The sequence below is a fragment of the Agelaius phoeniceus genome, chromosome 1, assembly GCF_051311805.1.
Source record: "Agelaius phoeniceus isolate bAgePho1 chromosome 1, bAgePho1.hap1, whole genome shotgun sequence".
Classification (NCBI taxonomy): domain Eukaryota; kingdom Metazoa; phylum Chordata; class Aves; order Passeriformes; family Icteridae; genus Agelaius; species Agelaius phoeniceus.
The window spans coordinates 55,920,793-55,941,603 of record NC_135265.1 but is presented as its reverse complement, the minus strand read 5'-3'; the positions used below and the strand labels follow the sequence as shown (position 1 = coordinate 55,941,603).

At 43.0% G+C, this 20,811-nt stretch overlaps 1 protein-coding gene across 2 annotated transcripts in view; it reads right to left on the bottom strand.

Annotated features, from left to right (window-relative positions):
• Positions 1–7,735, bottom strand: part of ITGA9 (integrin subunit alpha 9) — a 238,781-nt gene extending 231,046 nt beyond the window's left edge. Inside the window, exon 1 of one of the 2 annotated variants that reach the window (XM_077179385.1) lies at positions 7,428–7,735. In XM_077179385.1, coding sequence (XP_077035500.1) covers positions 7,428–7,594 — 167 coding nt within the window. In that variant the 5' untranslated portion in view covers positions 7,595–7,735. The remainder of the gene's footprint in view (positions 1–7,427) is intronic. The other variant, XM_054637200.2, reaches the window with a different exon arrangement.
• Positions 7,736–20,811: the final 13,076 nt, after the last annotated feature.

The window sequence follows — 20,811 nt, the reverse complement described above, 5'->3', positions numbered from 1 at the left end:
AAAATCCTCACTAAAGTTAAGCCTGGGGCTAGAACTAAGAGCAAACATCTCTAAAGGGCTAGGGCTCCAGAAGTCCCCTGTGCAGACCCAGGCTGCTACCTGGGAGGCAGCAGCAGCTAATTGAGGAGACACTGCTCTTGGTTTAGCCACTAAAGAGCTGTTGGTGCAAAGTCAGCCTGCATACACAACTCTCTCAGATGGACAGCCCAGCACCAACCCCCAAACTGATGCTTTCCCTGTTCTTAACAACTTTTCCCTCACCCTCCAACCTAAAGCTCCATACCAATCACCACTCATCATCACCATCCCAGTACACACAAGGAGACCCAAGGCACAAGGTGTGCACTTGTCCAGGGCCAACCTGAGTCATGCAAAAGAGCTTCTCCTGCATCAGAGCCTCATCTGTACACAACAGAGGCCTATCTCCAGTCCTGACACACTTTTTGGATCTTGGATGCAACAAAACTGTCCTGTGGTAAAAAAAACTGATACATTTACAAAAATATGAGAAACATCTGTGTTAAGTGACCACTTTCTCTGAGATTTTATAGGCTAAACTGTTTCATTTGGAGAATTCTAATGGAATTGCACTCTTGCACTCTGTTACACATACCATGCTTTCACAAGTGAGAAGAATTAATGTCCAAAATACTTAAATTGCTAAAAACTGCAAAGGCTGCATACTTGGGGAGCAAGTGCAAAGAAGCTTGAAAAATAGCTCTAAATGGAAATCCTACTAGGCAGGCAGCAGATATTAAATCAAGTGCCAGTTATTTCATTTACACAGGCAATGAATGCATAACATTCACTTATTGAGAGTCTTGAGATCTAACATGATCTTAAAGACTTACAGGTTCAAAGTGCAAAAAGAAACACCATGTTTCTATGACCTGTTATAACAGTAAGATAACACAGGTCACACCGAACTCCAGTTTAAAACAAGTTCTGTTCTAACCTAAGAAAAATAAATATGATTTACTAACTAGTGCACAAGATACCTTGGGTTGCAACATGAAAGACAGAGACAACAGCCTAAATTACGCAGTCAGTGATGTGTGCCAATGGCAAATTTATTTTGGATTGTCTTGAATGTCCATGTGTAGTAAACCCCATAGATTTAGGAAAAGCACCATGGAGGATATGAACAATAGGAATGCTGAAACAGCAAAAGAAAATTCCTGTTTTTCTGTCCTCCACCCCCTAACCTACCTCTGTAACCCTATAAGGCAATGTCATGTTAACCCCTTACCCATTGGTCAAGCTTGGATCCTTTCCAACCCTATAAAAGAAGCATACTGTACTCCATTAGTTGAGAAAGAAGAAGAGCAGAGACCCTTCACAGACCTCCCCAAATAAAGCCATCTCCGTCGAACAGCCTGCACCTTCTCCTTCTCCTCTCTCTCCGTCTGCTGCAGCCTCCAGCCCAGGGCACCACTACCTAGCAAGCAAAGCTGAAATCCTGAGAGCTTGCAATCACTATAGAGCTGATAATCACCATGCTTGCTAGATGGTAGCCCTGCGGCCTTGGCATGAGCGAGCTAGCCTCGGGCACCCGGTCCCTACCCAGGGACTGAGCTCCTGAGCCCTAGTGCTCTGCTTTATGATAAGGCCAAATAAGAGGCTTTATTATCCATGCATTCAAATTTGGTATTTCACAAACAGCACATACTAAGTCATCTTAGGATTTTGTCTCATTCTCTCACTCTTGCACCTAAAACCCAGCAGTTGAAGCCTTTGCAGAGCCACTGCTTCATCTAGCATGATCCATGCTCACTTATGCCCTAAGATGGGAAACAGGAGGTTTTCTGTTTGTTCACATGGGTTTTTGTTAGTATTTGTTACATAATAATTACTTTAATTTTATTCAAAGGTTCAAGACTGGAGTATTTCCTTTGTCAACAAAAAGACTTCCTTACTCTTTCACTAGCTTCTGTATGTAATGCCTTAAGTGTTGTAAGGAAGTCACCCATTTAACTACCATGAGACTTTTCAGCAGACCTGGATAGACAACTCATTTCCATCTAAATACTTTGGGACTCCTGGAGCAAAAAAACCACCTGTTTGTATCTCTTCTACTTATTTAAATCACCTTTGAAATCTTGTGCAATGTTTATGAAACAGCACTGCAATCAGAGCAAGTGTTTTTTTCTGCTACCATATCAAATAAGAAATACATTTCAAAATAAAGTCTTAGAGTCTAATAAAGTCTTCTCTTATTTCAGTGCTGTGGAGTCTTGCCTGGCATGAACACAGAAGATATAAATAGAAGAAGTACAACTTTCCAATAGATTCCAAATACTTTAACCAGCATTTGTTTAAAATGACTGATTTTTGCCGTACAGATTTCCAATCCTACTATATGACTACTTGGGCAGTCAGCAAGGAGGTACCAGGTACCAAATTCTCCAGCCTTTTGTCAAAAGGCTTACTATGGGAGTGATACTGTCTGCAGAGATTATTGATGAGTGCAGGTTCTCACAACCATACTATTCTATGGGAAGCCCCTAGAATATTAATGAGTAGCTGCATGAAGATACCTTAAAGGGGAAACCTCATTAAGAGAAAGAGGTTACTTTCTATGGAGAAAGTAGAGAACCAAGAACAGGAGGAGGGGAGTTTGGAGCCATTTCAGCCATTTTCCTTGAGGTGTACAGAAATCTGTGAGCAACAGCCTCATCCCACTGGCTCTGTGAAAAAAGTATTAGGGTTTAAACCAAAATAGGGAGCAGAAAGGACACTTAACTTTCTCTTCTTGCACTCATACTCACACAATCAATGACAAACATTTTCATCTGTATTGAGAAAACTATGCAGCTGCATGGCTGGAAACCATGCCACTGAAGGAGTTGCAGCAGCCAATTTTATTGGAGGACAAGAAGCTTTCTTTGCCACAGAGAAATTCACACCTCTTTAAAATTACTTCCTGAAGAACAGTAATAATCACTTCCCTGGTGACTGACCCTCAGGACGTACAGATTTGGAAATTAGGTGTTGCATTTAACAAAAGGAACAGTGAACAGAAGTGCAGAGCTGATCAATGGCTGGAGAGATGCCAAACACATTAAGCATCAGCCTACAGCACATCAGCAGTGATTAGACAATCACAATTTAAAGACTGAGGACTGTAGGCACCTCACCTCACTGCAATGGTACGTGTTGGGAAAAAAATCTTTAAATATCCTCACATACCACAGTTCATTTCAAAAGCATACCAAAGGAGGGTACCCTACCATCATATCCCAGTTAAGTTTCTCCCCTTTAGAAAGGTCTCTGTTACTTCCAAAAAAAAAGAAACCACAAACCAGTTACTTGAAATAAAACCCTGTGTTTCATCCATGACACACAGAGCAAGAAGCAGGAGGGCTGGATGATCCATGACCAATGACAGCAAGCTCAGGTTCCTCGAAATTCCATGGCAGAATCTACATCATCACTGCTTAGATTATACACACAACACCCAGTCTCCACTGGGTCAATCTGTTCCCACACCTTTGATAAATAACACAGAGAATAAAAATTTTCAGCTCCCCAGAAGTTGCTCAATAGAGCTTAAAGACTAAGCTGGCAAAAAAAACAAGAAAGGATATAAAGGTATACACATAGGATGATAAATGTGACTGGAACCAGTGGAAAAACAGATTAAAAGACCTACAGTGTTTGTTCAGGCAAGTTATGTGAGAAGAAGCAATAGCACGTGCCCAAAGAAAAAGTTCAAGGAAAGGTCACCTTTAATATTGAAGTATTCAGTGCATACAACCAACAGAGACCCCTCTCAATAAACCTCCAGAACCATAAAAGGACTTTCAGGAGGCAGATGCATGTAAAATATTTCTAGGAAGGTGATGCTTATTTATTAGATAAGAAACACGTTTTAATAAATCTATATGATTATGATAAGCACCTTGTTGTAAAGTCTCACAACATATGCAGAACAAGGAGAGATCAGCAGCATGTCCTGTGCAGATAAAGAATGCCTGCTTTCTATTGTTTCAAATTGTATTAGAAAGTTTATTCCATCCAATTTTGGACTGCCTTCCTTCTGGTTGACCATGAGTTTACATGACATGCATTACAACACATATCAAGCAGCCCAAGATGCAGATCAACCTTCATTATTTCAGCAGCAGTACAAACTGGTGAAGGGCAGGGCTGAAGGAATGATGCAACAACACAGAAACCAGACTCTTTCTTTATTGTAAAACTCACAGCAAGACACCATGCAACTAAACTGACTTTTCCATGCCAGATTATTTTGCCAGAGAAGATGAAATGGTCATCCTGGACTTGCTGACAGATTTGAGGGTGTCAGCAAGAAGAGATCATAAGGAGGGAAAGGGGGAGAGACTAAAGTAACATCTTATTCATTTTCAAAAAGAAGAATCAGAGATTTCAAATTATTACCACGTTTTATTTGGGAAAAAATGTGGGGTTTTGGTTTGGTTTTTTTTAACTGTCTGGGGCTGTTTCTTTGTTGTTTTTTGAGTCCTTACTCCAAGTTTCATCATTGTATCCAGAGAGCAGAAGCACTTCAGCTTGTCCCTGCTCTAAATGTAACCAGCCACTTGGTTTCTTGCTGAAAATGGCAATGATGTACCCATCATTGAGTAAACCTGTCAAGATTTACAGTCATAAAACCAACTTAAGGAAGGAAAAGCAGACATTTTCAGAAATACAATAATCTCAGCACATCTCTGTTGAGAAACATTTCTTGAGACAAGAAAATGTGCAAAAACAGCTCAATGGAACCATCATTGCAATCAACTACTGCAAAAAATGTCAAAGGCACTGACTGGCTCCACTACTGTAGTGGCAGCTGAACACCCAGTTCCCAGTTGTAATTCCTGTGTGCAGCAGCCTGACTATTCACGTTTATCTGATGTAAGATTTCATACCAAATATCCCCCCTCCCTTTTTTTCTGAACCAGTTTACTGGAAACCTATAGGCACAAGGTAGGAAATACAGACAGGTGCCTTTATGGTCTTGGAAAACAAAGAGTTGAAACATGATATATATACATACACACAGACAAATATGTTCATACACTCCAGCACACAGACAAGGCTACGAAAAACAAGACAGCTCTCAAGTCAGAAGTACATTAGGTGAGTACCAGGCCCACAAGCAATGAGGAGCAAAAGTTCCCTGAATACCTTCAAATTCTTGAGAGCATATTAACATATTAAACAATTTTAGATGGGCAGGAGCCTTATCAGCCTCAGAGTTGATCAATCCCATTTTTGCAGACTCATATAGTGCTAAACTCACTGGGCAAGTCTTCATTGTCTAAAATATCATTGTCTACAGTTAAATTATTTTAACTACTTCCCATTGCAGTGTACAGACTCAACCGACATGAAAAAACTGAAATCATAGCTCTTCCTTGGGTATATAAAAGTCACAAGAAGAAAGAAAAAAAACTTGACACACAAAAACAAACAATAACCTGACTCTTAAGAGGAGCTTCTTCAGAAAACTGGAAGAAGGCTGCATATACTTTTAAGAGATTCATTAATGACCTTTAGGATGCACACACAGATTACAAGCACAACTGCACACAGCACACTAGAATCAAGGGAAGTATAAAAATACTCATCTCCCAACTTGTTATCCCAGTGTCATTTGGGAGCAGGATTGTGAAGTATCCATGAAAACAAACTTCCTGGTCTCACAATGAAAAGAGGAGCATTCCATCAGGGGTGACAATCCCACCCTGATGATTTCTGACTGTGCTGATGCTAAGAATATTAAGCTGCCCTTAACCCTTTTGGGTGTTAGGCGTAACAACTTTTTTATTTAGAAACAGTTAATGATCTTAGATGTTTGGTTGGTTTGGTATTTTTTCTTCTGGTGCCACAGCAAAGGCACGATGAATCAGCTCCATTTTCCAAAAAAAATGAAATTTACATAACTGGAGATTTTAATTTGAGCACCAGACTTCTAACAGATCCCTGCCTTCACAGAGATGACCAACAAAGTCCAGCATGTTTCTAAAAGAGGGGCTATCTCAAAGACTCCTCCCTAGTCCACCTTCCCTTCCAAAAATACCACACCAGCAGGTGCTATATGAAGATAATTCATCTTATCAATCAGAATGACAGATACTTACATAAGAAGCAACAAATTCGACCACTTTTTCCCCACCACACTGCAGTAGATCAGCATTTCATTCACACCCTTGTGAATCCCCAGCAATTTGTGTTGAATAGAAGTTCTTTTCAGCCTTTGCACCCTTCATTGACTCCTGACCTAAGTTAAGCACTGCCTTAAACTGAGATCTTTTCTTCTCTCAGGGTGCTTTTCCTCTATGAAATCTTCTTGTAAGTCCTTAAAAATGAATGTTCCATGAAAGCCACTATGGAGAAAGGCAGAGCATAGAACTAATTGTGAACTAAAGGGTGTGAAAGAAATTCATTTTTAAAGAACTGTATGCCAGAATGAATAATTTATTTAAACCACAGTGCACCAAAGTTCCAACATCAATAGCTGAATATCTAAGTATAAAAAGATAAAGACATGCTTTGTGGATGCTTACTGGCAGCAGTGGCTGCTAGTCACATTAGAAGGGCACCAGATGACACTAGCTAGGTCCAATTATGAGAAATCACTTTTAATTCTAACAAAGAGCCTCCAACCTAGACAACAAACAGACTTTGTTCCAATGGTCTTTTCAATCAACAGGAAAACAAGAAGCTCGCCAGTTTCACAAATTTTTGGATGTGGATAAACTTTCTTCCTTCGGCCTTTTTTTGGTTTTTTTTTAAGTTACACAGACATTTCCTCTACGATTTGGAAGCGTCTCTTCAGCCTCCGAAGGAATTTTGTCCCTCGCCAGGCAGAGTGCGGGTAGTTTAGCTCCGTGGACGCTGAGTGTGCTGCTCTCGGTGGAAGTTACCGGTATTAGAAACATTTCCCATTAACACGGCAAAACCCACCATCATTCGTACCCCGTGCGTTTTTTCGTACGCAGTCCGGACGGTGAGCTGCTAAATATCTCCCGCGAGAAAGGGGGATCGAGTACAGCGTCGAGACATCGGCCGCGGGCCGGCTGGCGCTTCAGGACAATTAGGTCACAATGCCAAGCGCCGGCTGCCAGCCCAGAAAGGACATCCCCGTGTTAAAACGCCTCCCAGCGCGGGGCCCCCTGCTCACATTAGAGAAATCCTTCGTGCACAACTGGCGCGGAGCCCACAACTCTGCCTCCAATGTACCCACACGAAGAGGCGGACCGAGCGCGGGGAGAGACCCCGCAGTCCAGGGCGGAGGCGCCCCTTCGCGGCCCATGCGAGGGGCCTCGGGTCCTGCCGCGCCGCTGCGGGAGATGCGGCTGCCAGGAGGGATGGATATCCCGGCAGCGACCGCCGGGCCGCATCCCCTCCGCCACCCGCGCCCTCGCCTATCCCGGGCACGCAGGGGCCGTGCTACTCACCACCGTGTGCTATCATGGTAGTGCTGGAGCACCGAGTACCCAAAGAAGGAGCCGTTGGGACCCCGGAAAATCACGGGGCGACCCACATCTACGTTGTATGAGCGCACCACGGCCACCCACAGGAGCGTCCACAGAACCCGCGCTCCGCGCTGCCGCGCCTCCGGCATCGTGCGAGTCCTGAGACAGCCGCCCGTAGCGGGGCCGCTAAGTGCTGAACTCCGGCCCACCGACCCCACCCTGCTCCCGGCGCCGACTCCAAGGTGGCGTGTCCGGGCGCGGCGCTTTTGTGCCCGCCCCGCGTCGCTCTCGGCCCGGCCCCGCCGCGCCCCGCGCCGCGCGGGCACCGCGCGCCCCTCCGCCTTGGCCGGCCGTAGCGCCGGCACCCCCTGGCGGCCCTGGGCGGTACCTGCCGTGCCGTGCCGTGCCGTGCCGTGCCGCGCCGCTCCGTGCCGTGCCGTGCCGTGCCGTGCCGTGCCGCTCCGTGCCGCTCCGTGCCGTGCCGCGCCGTGCCGCGCCCGACCTCACCGTCCGTCGGCCCCGAAACGCGCCGTGCTTGGCTCTGTCGCCCAGCTCCTCCCGCCACGGCACCCGCGCGTGTCCCGCGCGGCCCCACAGCCTCCCCATCGGTGTCCCTCTCTTCCACGAAACTGCCTGTCAGCTATGACTTCCTTTCATTTTTCCACCTACTCCCCTTCTCACGCAGCCCGTCCCCCGGTCGGCGCCTGGAGGGGGAAGAGGGAAATCACAAAGTCTAGGGCAGAAAGACATGGAGGAATCAGTCCTGACTTCCAGTAGTTTGAGGCTATCAGCTCTGCTTGAATCTGGCACGCAGAGAAGAATGCTTCGTGAGTGACAGATGAAACATCTGATTTGCATCACGCCGAAACGCACGGGAGATTTTCTTGGGAAAAGGAAAGCCATGATGAGAGGCAGTGTCTTTTTTCAGGGCAGAAGAAATGAAAATACTTCGGGTAAAAAAATCAGGCTGGTGTTTTCTGGCAAAAGTACTTCAGGTCTGAAAAAGAAGCAGCAACCTTCGTGGCTAAGTAAAAGCTGAAAATAATTGTTCTAATACTTGAAAAGTTTGACAATCTGAGAGCAAAAAGAATCAGTGAAACATGCACTAATAGATGAGCAAGAGCAAAGGCAGGAAGTCTACTCCAGAGGATAATACAAGGGTGATCATCACTCTGTGGGAAAAGGGGAGGGGAGTTAGGTGCTATAAAACTCTTGGGCTCACAAAGCCCATCCTTTTATTAAAGTGAAAAGCAGTATATTTTATACTCAAAATTCATATGTTTAGATCCGTCCGAGGACCAAGCCCAGAAACTCAGAGGATAAATAGTTTCTCACAGATAATTGTGACGTTCATATGTTTCTGTTAGCCTTGGCTTTTACCATTTAATTCCATGTACATCCCTCATACATAAGAAGGTGCACCAGGAGAAGCAGAGTAAGTCCTGGGAAACACAAGAATAGAGATGCCAGGAACTCTGATACTACAGGAACTGCTACTTGTGGCAGGTCACTGGAGATTTGCAGCCAGATCCAGTACTTCTTGCATATGCACACAAGAGTTAATGTGTAATTTGCTTCTGATGACACCAGTGATCTCCAGGGAAGAGTGCTGCATGTTGAGGCTCTTGGAAAGCTGTCATGGAAAAACACTCTTGCAAGTCAAATCTTCTTTCAGTGAAGGAAGTTCTTGGTGAAAGAGTAATTCTTTTTCTGCAAACGGTTTGCACCAGGATTTTTTTTTTCAGTGAGGAGGGAATTCTGGGGTAAGCTGTTTCATAGTATCCATGTGGCTCTTTCAAATACATAGCCTGTTTCTGCAAGGGAACATCCTCACCAGGAAGAAGATTGATCGCAATAATTGCTTTTGAGCATCACCCTCAGAGCAAGTGCTCTGTGCCACATGTACATGTTGCTGTTTAGAAATTGCCATTTTTGATGTTGACTGTGATGCCAGAAAGCAAACATTAACATAGAAAATTTCAGGGACAGGTTAAATAGAGAAGTAAAAATTAGAGAATTTGGTGGTGAAAAAAAAAAAAAAAGAATGGATGTTTCCAGTCACCAAGGTGTTTTATATTGGCCATGTGAAGCTTAGTGGTATAATTATTTAGTGTCCTTGTTCAAGGTGGCTTGTGAAAAGGTTGGAGTAGTGTGAGTCTTCCTTCATCTAACTATGACCAGGGTTATGAAGAAGTGAAAATTTTTCAGTCAAGTCTGAGTGGCACAATGCTCACTATCAAATAAAAAGGGAAAGTCATTTTATCAGCAAATTCAGCCTTAAGTGTATGATCAAACTGCAAGAATTTATTTGTTTATTGGTGCATCATGGGAAAACAGCAGGGCATTTATGTCATATTAGCAGGAAGATTTATAACATTTAATAGAAAGATTTTCACAGGGATTTAATAACTGTGCAATCAATATGGATAAAAGTAATCTGATTTAGGCAGAAAGTCAATATGCCTCAATTAAGCAAATTCCACAAATGACATTCAATCATTAGCACTACAAAGCCACATCTCTGCCTTTTGAAGCAAGAAAGTGTTGGGGATTTTCAATTAATTACCTGGGCACTAAATGGTGCTCAGACAGCTCTCAAACCGAGTTAAAGGAAATGTGGATGATACGCTAGAGAGAGCAATGTGTTCATCCTTCTCCAGAGGGAGGAGGGAAGCAAAGTAACTAGATGAGGTGAATGGAACACTTGTCTTTCATGTTGTAGAGTGCTCTTGGGAGGACTTACTTCAACTAGAAGTGAAACACAAAAAATTGTGTCAGTCCATAAAAATGTCAGCTCTCCATTCTTTGCAAGTAAGAGTATCCAGGGAAAGGCTAGGAATATGGTAGTTCCATCCTTTTCTTTCTTTTATTGCACATCCAAATACTGAAGTCATCTCACAACATTTAATCCAACAGGAATTTTGTCAGTCCAAACAGAAACAAAAACAGAAACTGCCTGTCTTAGTGGCATATATTTAGCTGATAAAATTCTGGCATGACATTTATGAAAGCAATGGGGCATCCAACTGCAGCGTCAAGGACAATAAAAATGTACAGTTAAATGAATATGATGGTAAAACTAAGGGGTGAGAACAGAGAATAATACATTAAATCATATACCATAGAATTCACTCCTCACTGAACCCAAATCCTGGTGCAAACCTTGTGCGAAGGAACCATTCAAACCAGGAATAGCTATAATAGGCACTTCTATATCTCTATTCTCACTGTGTGAGCCTTGATGTTTGTATCATCTAGAGAAGCTCTATATCTGCGCCATAGGGCTAATTTGTACTTTACACCTAACTATATTAATTAAACACTGTATTTTGGCAAGACTCAGTCTCCAGATTAGTTTATAAATTAGAAACATTATCTGTAAATTGAGAATCAACAGTGAAGTAGCACCCTTGACAATACTTTTTAATTAATAGTAGAGCTTAGGAAAAGAATGTCCAATGCAATAAAGTTGTGGCTGTGGAAAAAAAGTGAAAATTAAAACAAATGCCCCATGTCTTCATTGCTTAAAGATTCAGCTATGTACAGACTCCGTTCATCAAGAGTAACCATTAACAGATAAGTTGTCTTCCTGAAAGCTTCTCCACCCAAAATGGCACTTCAAAGATGATTTATAGATAGATAGATAGATAGATAGATAGATAGATAGATTAATTTGTTCCTGTATTGCACATAGTGAACTCAACATTGGTTTCCTTACTTTTACCAATACCTTACTGAATCTGAAGTTAATTCTTCACACATAATTCTACTTATCATTTGCCTTTCTTTGCATTTGTATTGAAATAGCGCTGAGGTTGAAATTTTACCGTCTGTTTCCAAACAGTTTCTATGCACAAATAACTTCATTTTCACTTCCCACAGGCACCTACAACTAACAGCTGCTGTAAGCTTATTTAACAATCTTTTTTGAGCCCTACTTGTTTGGGTGCAGATTTCTCTTCCTGGCCCTCAGCTCCCTCCTGCTTGCTCTTAGCCACAGGTGGGGAGAGGATGTGCTGCTGAGTGGGGATGGGATGACACCTCCTTCTCCCACCCTGGCATCCATCAGCCAGGACATGGTAACAATTGAGAGGGCATCCCATAATCTCATTAATACAAAGGCTGCTGCCTCTCCCCATCAGCTATGTCAGTACATGCTCAGTATTAAGGAGGTTTTAACTGAACTTGTGTTAAAGATTTCCCATTGCAGTGGTGAGCCTTGCTGATTGTTCCCATGCATTCTTTGTATTTCTATGGCAAGTGCTCAATGCAAGGAAATCAGTAACTCTGTAAATCAGGTCCTAATGATAATACTGCAGTTTATTTTCAATCAGTTCCCACAGAACTCTCTGATCTAACCCACCTACAGACTCAGCTGAAAAGAGTTCAGGAGACCAGACTTAGATGAGATGTTTTCCTGACACTTCTCGTAGCTCTTCTTGCATACCAAGTAAAGAGCATCCTCTTAAATTCTTCTTCCACTGTGGCTTCATTCTAAAGACAGATTGTGCTTGCCTTCCCATTGAAGGAGAGGAAATGCTACCAACTTTCGCTGCACTGCAAGGACAGTGGGAGAGACTTCTCTTTCTTTTCAAGGCTTCACCACTGTTGAAGTTGTCCAAGAGAGGGATGTTCCTTTGTAAGGAATATATAAAAGGAGTAACCATAAAATACCAAAATATTTATATATATAAATAAAATATTAGCAATATAAGGTATTTTGGCTAAAGAGGAAACTCACTTGCCTACCAGAGAACTAGCCTGTCAATTACTACAGCCACACTGAGAGGAACTGACTACATTTCTACTAGTGTGATTTCAGTCTGTCAGACATCAAATCACTTCAAGCATCTAGACTTAGAGGCAAAATCTAGACTGCTGTTGTACAAACTATACCTTTCTACATTATTCCCATTAAATTAAGGAGATGTCGCCCTCAATTTCTGCATCAAATGCAAGACTAATTACTTTTGTTGGATAATATGTTCAGGTCGAGTTCACATCTGTGATCCTGCCCTAGGCGGTTTAACCCTCAGGCCACTGAAAAACTGAGTGAGGTGCTTACACTGATCTCCTCACATAATATATCAATTTAATTCCTGCTTGTCTCTTCTTTCATTGTCTGTAGGTAGCTCTCCAGCTAGAGTAAATAGATAAGAAGGAAAATTATTCTCTTGCTGTTAAATAAACAGTTATTTACTGTTGTTATCTCTTTGGCCACTGTCTCTTACCTTTTTCATAGACCTATACTAGAATTTTCCAAACAGATTGAGAATCCTAGAAGTTTCACCTGCATGGAAGACAGAATCACAGAATCAATTAAGTTGGAAAAGACCTCTGAGATCATCAAGTCCAACCTATGACTGAAGACTACTTTGCCAGCTAAACCATGGCCATGAGTACCACATAGAGTCTTTCCTCAAACACCTCAGGGACAGTGACTCCACCATCTCCTGAGCAACCCACTCCAATATCTAATCACCGTTTCTGTGAGGAATTTCTTTCTAATGTCCAAACTAAGCCTCCCCTGACAGTACATAGGACTATGTCCTCTCATCCTGTCTCTTGCTGACTGGCTGTAGACAACAATAAAGTCACCCACGAGCCTCCTTTTCTTCAGGCTAAACAACCTCATTTCCCTCATCTGCTCTTCACAAGGCTTGTTTTCCAGACCCTTCACCATCTTCATTACCCTTCTCTGGACTTATTCCACTACTTCAACATCTTCCTAAATTGAAGGGCCCAGCACTGGACACAGCACTTGAGGTGCTGCCTCAACCATGCTAAGCTTCCCTGGTCCTGCCTGGCACATTGTCGATACAGGCGAGGATGCCATTGGCCCTCTTGGCCACCAGGGCACACTCCTGGCTCATGTTCAGCTGCTGTTGACCAGCACCCCAAGGTCCTTTCCCAGCAGGCAGCATTCCAGCCATTCTGTCCCCAGCCTGTAGCACTGCCTGGGGTTGTTGTGGCTAAAGTGCAGGACCCAGCACTTGGTCTTGATGAACCTCATGCCATTGGTCTCGGCCCATCAATCCAGCCTGTCCAGAATCTCTGCAGAAACTTTTTACCCACCAGCAGATCAACACTCCAACACAACCTGGTATGTATGAATCTGCTGCTGGTAGACTCAATCCCCTCATCCATATCATTAATAAAGATATTAAAGAGGACTTGGCCCTACACAGATCCATGGGGTGCACCACTAGTGACCAGATGCCAACTGGTCCATTGCAAATCTTGGAAGGTACAGAACCTGGTGATTTAATAAAAAAATCACCTTCCAGCTTAAAGACTAGAGTGGAAAGAGAATTTTCAGAGCCTCATATGCAAAAATTAATTGTCATTCCATAGGTATTTAAGGGATTTATTCCTTAAATTGTACTCTTTCAGCAGCAATCCAGTTTTAGTGTACCGGCCATTATTCTATTGTCTTGAAAAGTATACATTAACACTGCACTTAAACACTTGACCTGGCTTTCAGTACTGGGATTTATTTCAGTCTGATTTATGGTAAAATTGTGCCATTAATGCATCATATTTATAAAATATTTATCACATGTTGTATACCAGTAACTGAAGGAATTTATCTGAGCCAAGTAAAAGAAACATAAATCCACTGGGTATTGTAAAAGCAGGGCCCTCGAAGAAGGGAGAAATTATGCATCTGACTCTATTGATATCAGAAGGCTAGTTAACTATTATACTATATTATTCTATATTATATTACACTATACTACACTACATCTAAACTGAATCTGCACAAGCACTCACCTCAACTGAACAGAATCTTGTGACTGTCTGCTGACCGACAGTCTGCACACACACTTGGCCCTGATAGGCCAAGGAAACAAAACACCATCACTTTGGGTAAACAATATTGCATTCTACTTTTGCACAAACACAGGCGCAGCAAATCAGATAAGAATTGTTTTTTCTTCCTCTGAGGTTCCTCGCTGTGATTCCCAGAAAATATCCTTGGGAAGTTGTGCCTTGCTTTTCTCTGTAAAGAGAAATGCAGCCACAATGGGGCAAATTTTTGTTATCTGCTTGGGGTTTTTTTCTTTCTTTAGTAGATCCAGATTTCTGAACTTTCATACTCACGTAACAGACCTCTATTCAACAGCCTCTATTCAACTATGGCATGTGCTTCAATTAAGTATATGCTTAAATATGAGAATATGCTTGTACCTTATTGACCTAAGGGGAACTGAATGGCAGACCTGAAGCCAAGCACATGTGTGGTGTGAACAGGTGTAGTGGCTAACAGCTGGCCTGGAGGCCTTACAGTTTTAATTAATCCCAATTATAATTTTATAACTTAAATGTAAGTAATTATATAAAATTACCCTAATTTTATAGTTTGACTGGTCTGGGCTGTTGAGGAGCAGGTCTAGGCCATTGGGGGCAGGAGCAGCCATTCCCCAGTTAGTCAGGTAGCAACAACTAATTTAGCCAATCAGAATAAACCGTGTGGACTTCCAAAACTGCATAAGGCAAACAGCTCTCAATAAAAGTCAGCTATTGTCACATGAACATGGAGTTTTGTGTCATCACTTCCATTGCAACTGCGATGAGTGGTGAATCCCAACATGATTAGCAATAGCCCAGCCGTGGGGATAGTGGCAGAGATGGAACCCCATTGGGACTCTGAGAGAGCTGCCAACAGCCAAGAGCTGCGGAGGAAGGCAGCTGGAAGAGCTGCGGAGGTCCAGACCTTGGAAATAGAAGCTGCAGGGGACCCTTGTAAATAGAAGACTTTAATAAAAAGAAGAAGCAACTGGAGAAGTGGGAATGCTATTTTCTACAGAGAAGTGACTCAGAGCCATGGATTACACACAGCCGCAAGAGCCGCAGCAGAGACGCCACGGACACTACCCACTGGAGAAGCAGCAGAGAGAGTGAGTGAACCCTTGGGCATGTGGGCTGGGAGGATAGGCAGGAAGCCGAGGGATGGAAGGCCACTATCAGAGACACCTCTCCCTGTGGGACCACCCAGCCACGCTGCTGCTGAAGCTCCCCCGCCACCACTATTGGCAATGCCTGTCTCATGGGCGGGTTCACCCATACTGCAAGCGCCCGAGCCGCTACTGTTGGCATCAAGTGTGCAAGGCACAGCGCCTGAGCCCGCTCACACCGCAGTTGCTGGCGCCATCTTTGCACTCCTCACCCTGTATTGCTGTTGGCACATGTGGCATGCCTCTGCCTGCATATGATGGGGCTACACAACCAGTGCACGGTAGGCCCACTAATGGCCATGGAGCGCAAGCGGAACCTGGAAGTCAAGCAGTGCTCAGCACCGGAAGCGCTGATGCAGAGCTGCGAGCCTCTGAACCCAGAAGTGTTGGTGGGAGGCTGCTGGCACTTGGTACTGAGGGACACCACACCATACCTCATTCACAGCTAAGGCTTGAAAAGCCCAAGGGACATTTTCTATTAACACATTCACAGTATCCCAACCAGGGGGAGCCAAGCTACCACACCTTTGCTGACCTGCGAGAAGATGCTTCCACCACACCGCCTATATCAATTAACATCTCTACATATGATCTGGTCAGCTCTTGGAAACAGACAAAATTAACAGCTATTGCAGAAGGAGATGTCAACAGAGCTGAAAGGATTTCTGTGCCTATGCTTTCATTATCATTGGCTGGCCAGCAGCCTGTGGGTGGAATGGTTAAAGCATTCCCAGCACCCGATAGGTATGCTTCCTTTCATCAGCAGGTCTTCTCTCAGTTACGCCAGTTAGCCACCAAATATGGACTGGGGTCTCCAGCAGTAGCAAGCATGCTACGATTTTTAACTACCAATAAGATGACGCCTTTTGATATCAAGCTGATAGCAAAGCTGTTTTTTACCCCAGTCCCATATATGATGTTCAAGTCCACCTGGTGGTGATATGCAGAGGACCAGGGGCTGCAGAATCAAGAGGTTCCACAGCAAGATCCACAATTTGGGGCAGGAGTTGCTCAACTTATGGGACTACTCTCTGTTGACAATCCACCATTACAGGCATGCTTACCCCCTCTAATATTGCTACAGGCCAAAGACTTGGTCATACAAGCCCTGTTGAAGGTTGCAGACATGGCAACACTGACTCAAAGGTATTCTACAATTAAACAGGGCCCTAAGGAACCATATATACCATTTATGGAGAGGTTAAGAGATGCCATGAATAAGCAAATAATGATATGAGAAATCAATTAATACTACAATTGGCACAGGATAATGCAAATAAGGACTGTAAAGGGCTATCAATTTATTACTGAAAGAAAATCCATCCTTAAGTGAATTAATTGATGTGTGTGCTAAAGTTGGAACAGATTCATATAACATGGCTTTGTTAGCTGATTCTTTTTCAGCTGCTTTGGTGTTATGGATGTGGACAACAAGGCCATATAAGAGCAGATTGTCCCCACAAGACCAACTCACTAAGGACACATCAAAGACATAAAAAGATTACTACTGTGGGAAACTGTAACCAATGTGGGAAGCCTGGTCACTCGGCGAAGCAGTGTTAGTCCAAGTTTCATCTTAATGGACAGCCCCTCAATGAGCAGGGAAACGGGAACAGGAGCACAGCAGGGAGGGGCATGCAGGCACAAGCATCTTCTTGTCACCCAGTGCGAGCCTATGTGACCAGCTCACTGGAAAGACAAGAGAGTCAGCAGAAATGGATGCTTCCACTGCCATCACAGTAACTTAAGTTCATTACAGGTACATAAAGTTCCTCTTGAGGCCTACGGACCTATAGGGAGAGGGTTAAGTGCTCTGTTGCTGGAGAGATCAAGTGCAACACTAAAAGGCATTTTTGTTCACCCAGGTGTCATAGATGCTGATTTCACAGGACAGATACTGTGCTATGGTATCAATGCCTTCTCCTCCTTGTCTATCCTAGAAAACACTCGTATTGCCCAGCTTATAGATTTTAAGTCTTTTGTTCCCACAACAGAACCAAGAAAACAAGGAGACCAAGGCTTCGGATCAAATGGACAACCTCAGATGTACTGGACTCAGGTAATCTCTGAGTGGAGACTAAATATGGTTTGTACACTCTCGATGCCTCAGGCACATCCATCTTATATACAGCTCAGTGGTATGGTAGACACCGGAGTGGACATTATTTTCATTTCTGCAAAACACATGGCCTCAATCATGGCCTACCAACGCTGTAGGATCTGTTGCTGCTGGCCTCGGAGGTACCACACAAAGTTATCTAAGCAGCAAACCCGTGTTGGTTAAAAATTTTGAAGGTCAAACTGATACTCTACATCCCTATATTACTGCTGTCCCACTTATGGGGATGGGATGTCTTATCAGCATGGGGAGTCAGGTTGGGAATGGATTTTTAGCTGGGGTCACTGTAATAAAGGGCATAAAACAGCCTACCTTAACCTTGATATGGCTCACTGAACAGCCTGTGTGAGTTCAACAGTGGCCCTTTGAAAAAGAAAAATTAAATGCCCTTAAATCCTTAGTTCAGAAACAACTGGCTCAAGGTCACGTTGAGCCTTCAAAAAGCCCATGGAACACACCTGTGTTTGTAATGAGAAAGAAATCAGGAAAATGGAGATCATTCCATGATCTAAGAAAAATTAATGTTGTTATGGAGATTATGGGTACTTTACAGCCCGGAATGCCATTACCTACTATGATACCAGTCAATTAGGGCATACTAATTGTTGATTTAAAGGATTGCTTTTTTACTATTCCTTTACACCCAGATGATACCCAAAAGTTTGCCTTTACAATACCTTCCATCACTCATGCAGCACCAATTGAACAATACCAATGGAAAGTGCTCCCACAGGGAATGAAGAACAGCCCCACAATTTGCCAGCGGTATGTTGCACAGGCACTTTAAGTACTGAGAGAACAATTTCCAGGGGCATATTGTTATCATTATATGCATGACATCCTAATAGCAACACCAACCAAAGGAGACCTTTTACAAATAGGGCCAGAATTGATGCAGGCACTGCAAAAATTTGGCTTACAAATTGCACCAGAGAAGGTACAACAAAAACCACCATGGAAATACCTGGGAGTCAAAATATTAGATCAAACCATACAACTGCAAAAACTTCCATTTTCAATGAAACTTCAGACTTTAAATGATGCACAGAAACTTTTGGGTAAGACCCTATTTAGGATTTAGAATTACCCACAATTGGCACCTTTATTTAACATCCTTAAAGGTGACCCTGAGTTAACCTCATCAAGAAAATTAACACCGGAGGCAAAAACTGCACTTGAATTAGTAGAATGGGCCATAACAAACAGACAAGTGTATTGGATATGCCCAAAGGTTTGTGTTACAGCATTAGTTGTTATTGCTGATTTACATCCTACGGGTATCATTGGGCAACGGGACTCTCAGTAGTCAGACCCTGAGTGTCTGGAATGGGTGTCTACACATTCTGGAATGAGTTTTTCTACCACATCAGTCTTAAAAGACACCTTCCATATTTGAATTAATCGCTCAATTAATTGTTAAGTGTCATCAAAGATGCTTACAATTAAATGCCAAAAATCCTGCAAAAATTATTATACCTGTTCCACAGGAATATTTTGAATGGTGCTTTGCAAACACCATGGCACAGAAAAGTGCTTTACAAAATTATTCAGGACAAATCACCTACCACCTACCTAGTCATAAACCACTGCAATTAAGTGGGTCCAATGCATTGTCACTGAGACCAGTACACCGCTGAAAGGTCTCACTGTCTTTACTGATGGATCTGGGAAAATGGGGAAAGGCAAGGTGACCTGGAAGGAGGACAATGGGTGGCAAACACTCAAAGGGCATGATACTGAACCACCCCAATTACTGGAGTTACATGCTATCACTATGGCTTTCCAATAACTTCCTCCCACATCCTTAAATATTGTAACTGATTCTGCCTATGTTGCAGATACAACACAAAGATTAGACCAGGCTTTACTGAAAGAAATTAATAACACTGCATTATTTGAACAGTTTAAAAGTTTGTGGCATACAATCAAAGTCAGAATATGTCCTTATTATATTTTATAGATTTGGAGTCATATTAATTTGCCTGGTTTTATAGCAGAGGGTAATGCTCAGGCTGATTGGTTAGCTAGCTCTGCCTGGACAGCACCACAACCAAGACACAGGCAAGAGCATCCCACGCCTCTTTTCATCAGGGTGTTAGAGCATTACAGAGGCAATTCTTACTGAAAAATAGGCAATTCTTACTGACAAACAACATTGTTAACTCTTGTGCCAACTGTCAAGGTCACATTACACCACTGCAGATGGGGGTAAACTCCTGTGGTCTGCGAGACTTACACATCTGGCAGACAGATGTCACCCTTGTCTCTGAAGCTGGATGCTTAAAATATATGGGCTTAAAATATATGCATGTCTCAGTGGACACCTTTTCATCAGCCATATGGGCCTCAGTCCACACAGGGGAAAGAGGCCGTGATGCCACTGCACATTGGCATTCAGCCTTTGCTGCTGCAGGTATTCCCCATACATTAAAAACCAATAATGGTCCAGCACACATTTCGCAAAATACTCAGCACTTTTAAAACTCTGGGGTGTGTTTCGCCACACTGGTATTCCTCATTCCCCTATGGGACAGGTGATTGTTGAGCATGCCCATGGCACCTTAAAACACATGCTTGACAAACAAAAGGAGGGAATGTGTGGTGAAACCCCAGAGAGTAGGGCAACTAAAGCACTTTACACTTTAAATCACTTAACAGTAACTGGTAATTCTCAGAATATTGTAATTTTAAATCATTTTTTATCAATGCAATCTTGCAGTGACATTCAGTCACTCAAACCTAAGGTATCAGTAAAGAACCTCCTTACCAATAAATGGAAAGGTCCCTAGGGCCTTGTTACTCTGGGATGCAGTTATGCCTGCATTTCCACTGATGTTGGCATCCGACAGGTGCCTGCTTGGTGTGTGCGTCCTGCTCTACACCCTGCTCGGGATCACACCCAACCACATCTCCCTGACAATCCTGCAGCAGATGTTGTAGAGCAGTAATGGGAATGACACTTCACACCACTGTAGGAAGATGTGGGACCAGTGGAATGACAGCCTACCTCTACCTGTAACTTTACTTAGTCTCAAGAAGACAGACATTTTGGGAACAAAACTGGATTTGTACCTTTCAATGGAAACAAACCAGCAAAGCACTACCCATAACTGTTTTTAAGGTTTAACAAATTGAAATAATTTATGTGCTTGTAAAGTGTTACTCATAATAGTTTCTAAGGTTTAAAATTTTGTAAGTAAGTGTTTGTAAAGTGTTACCCATAGTAGTTTTTAAGGTTTAACAGTTTTCTAAGAAAGTTAGGTGTTTGTTATAATTGGGTTATGGTTGT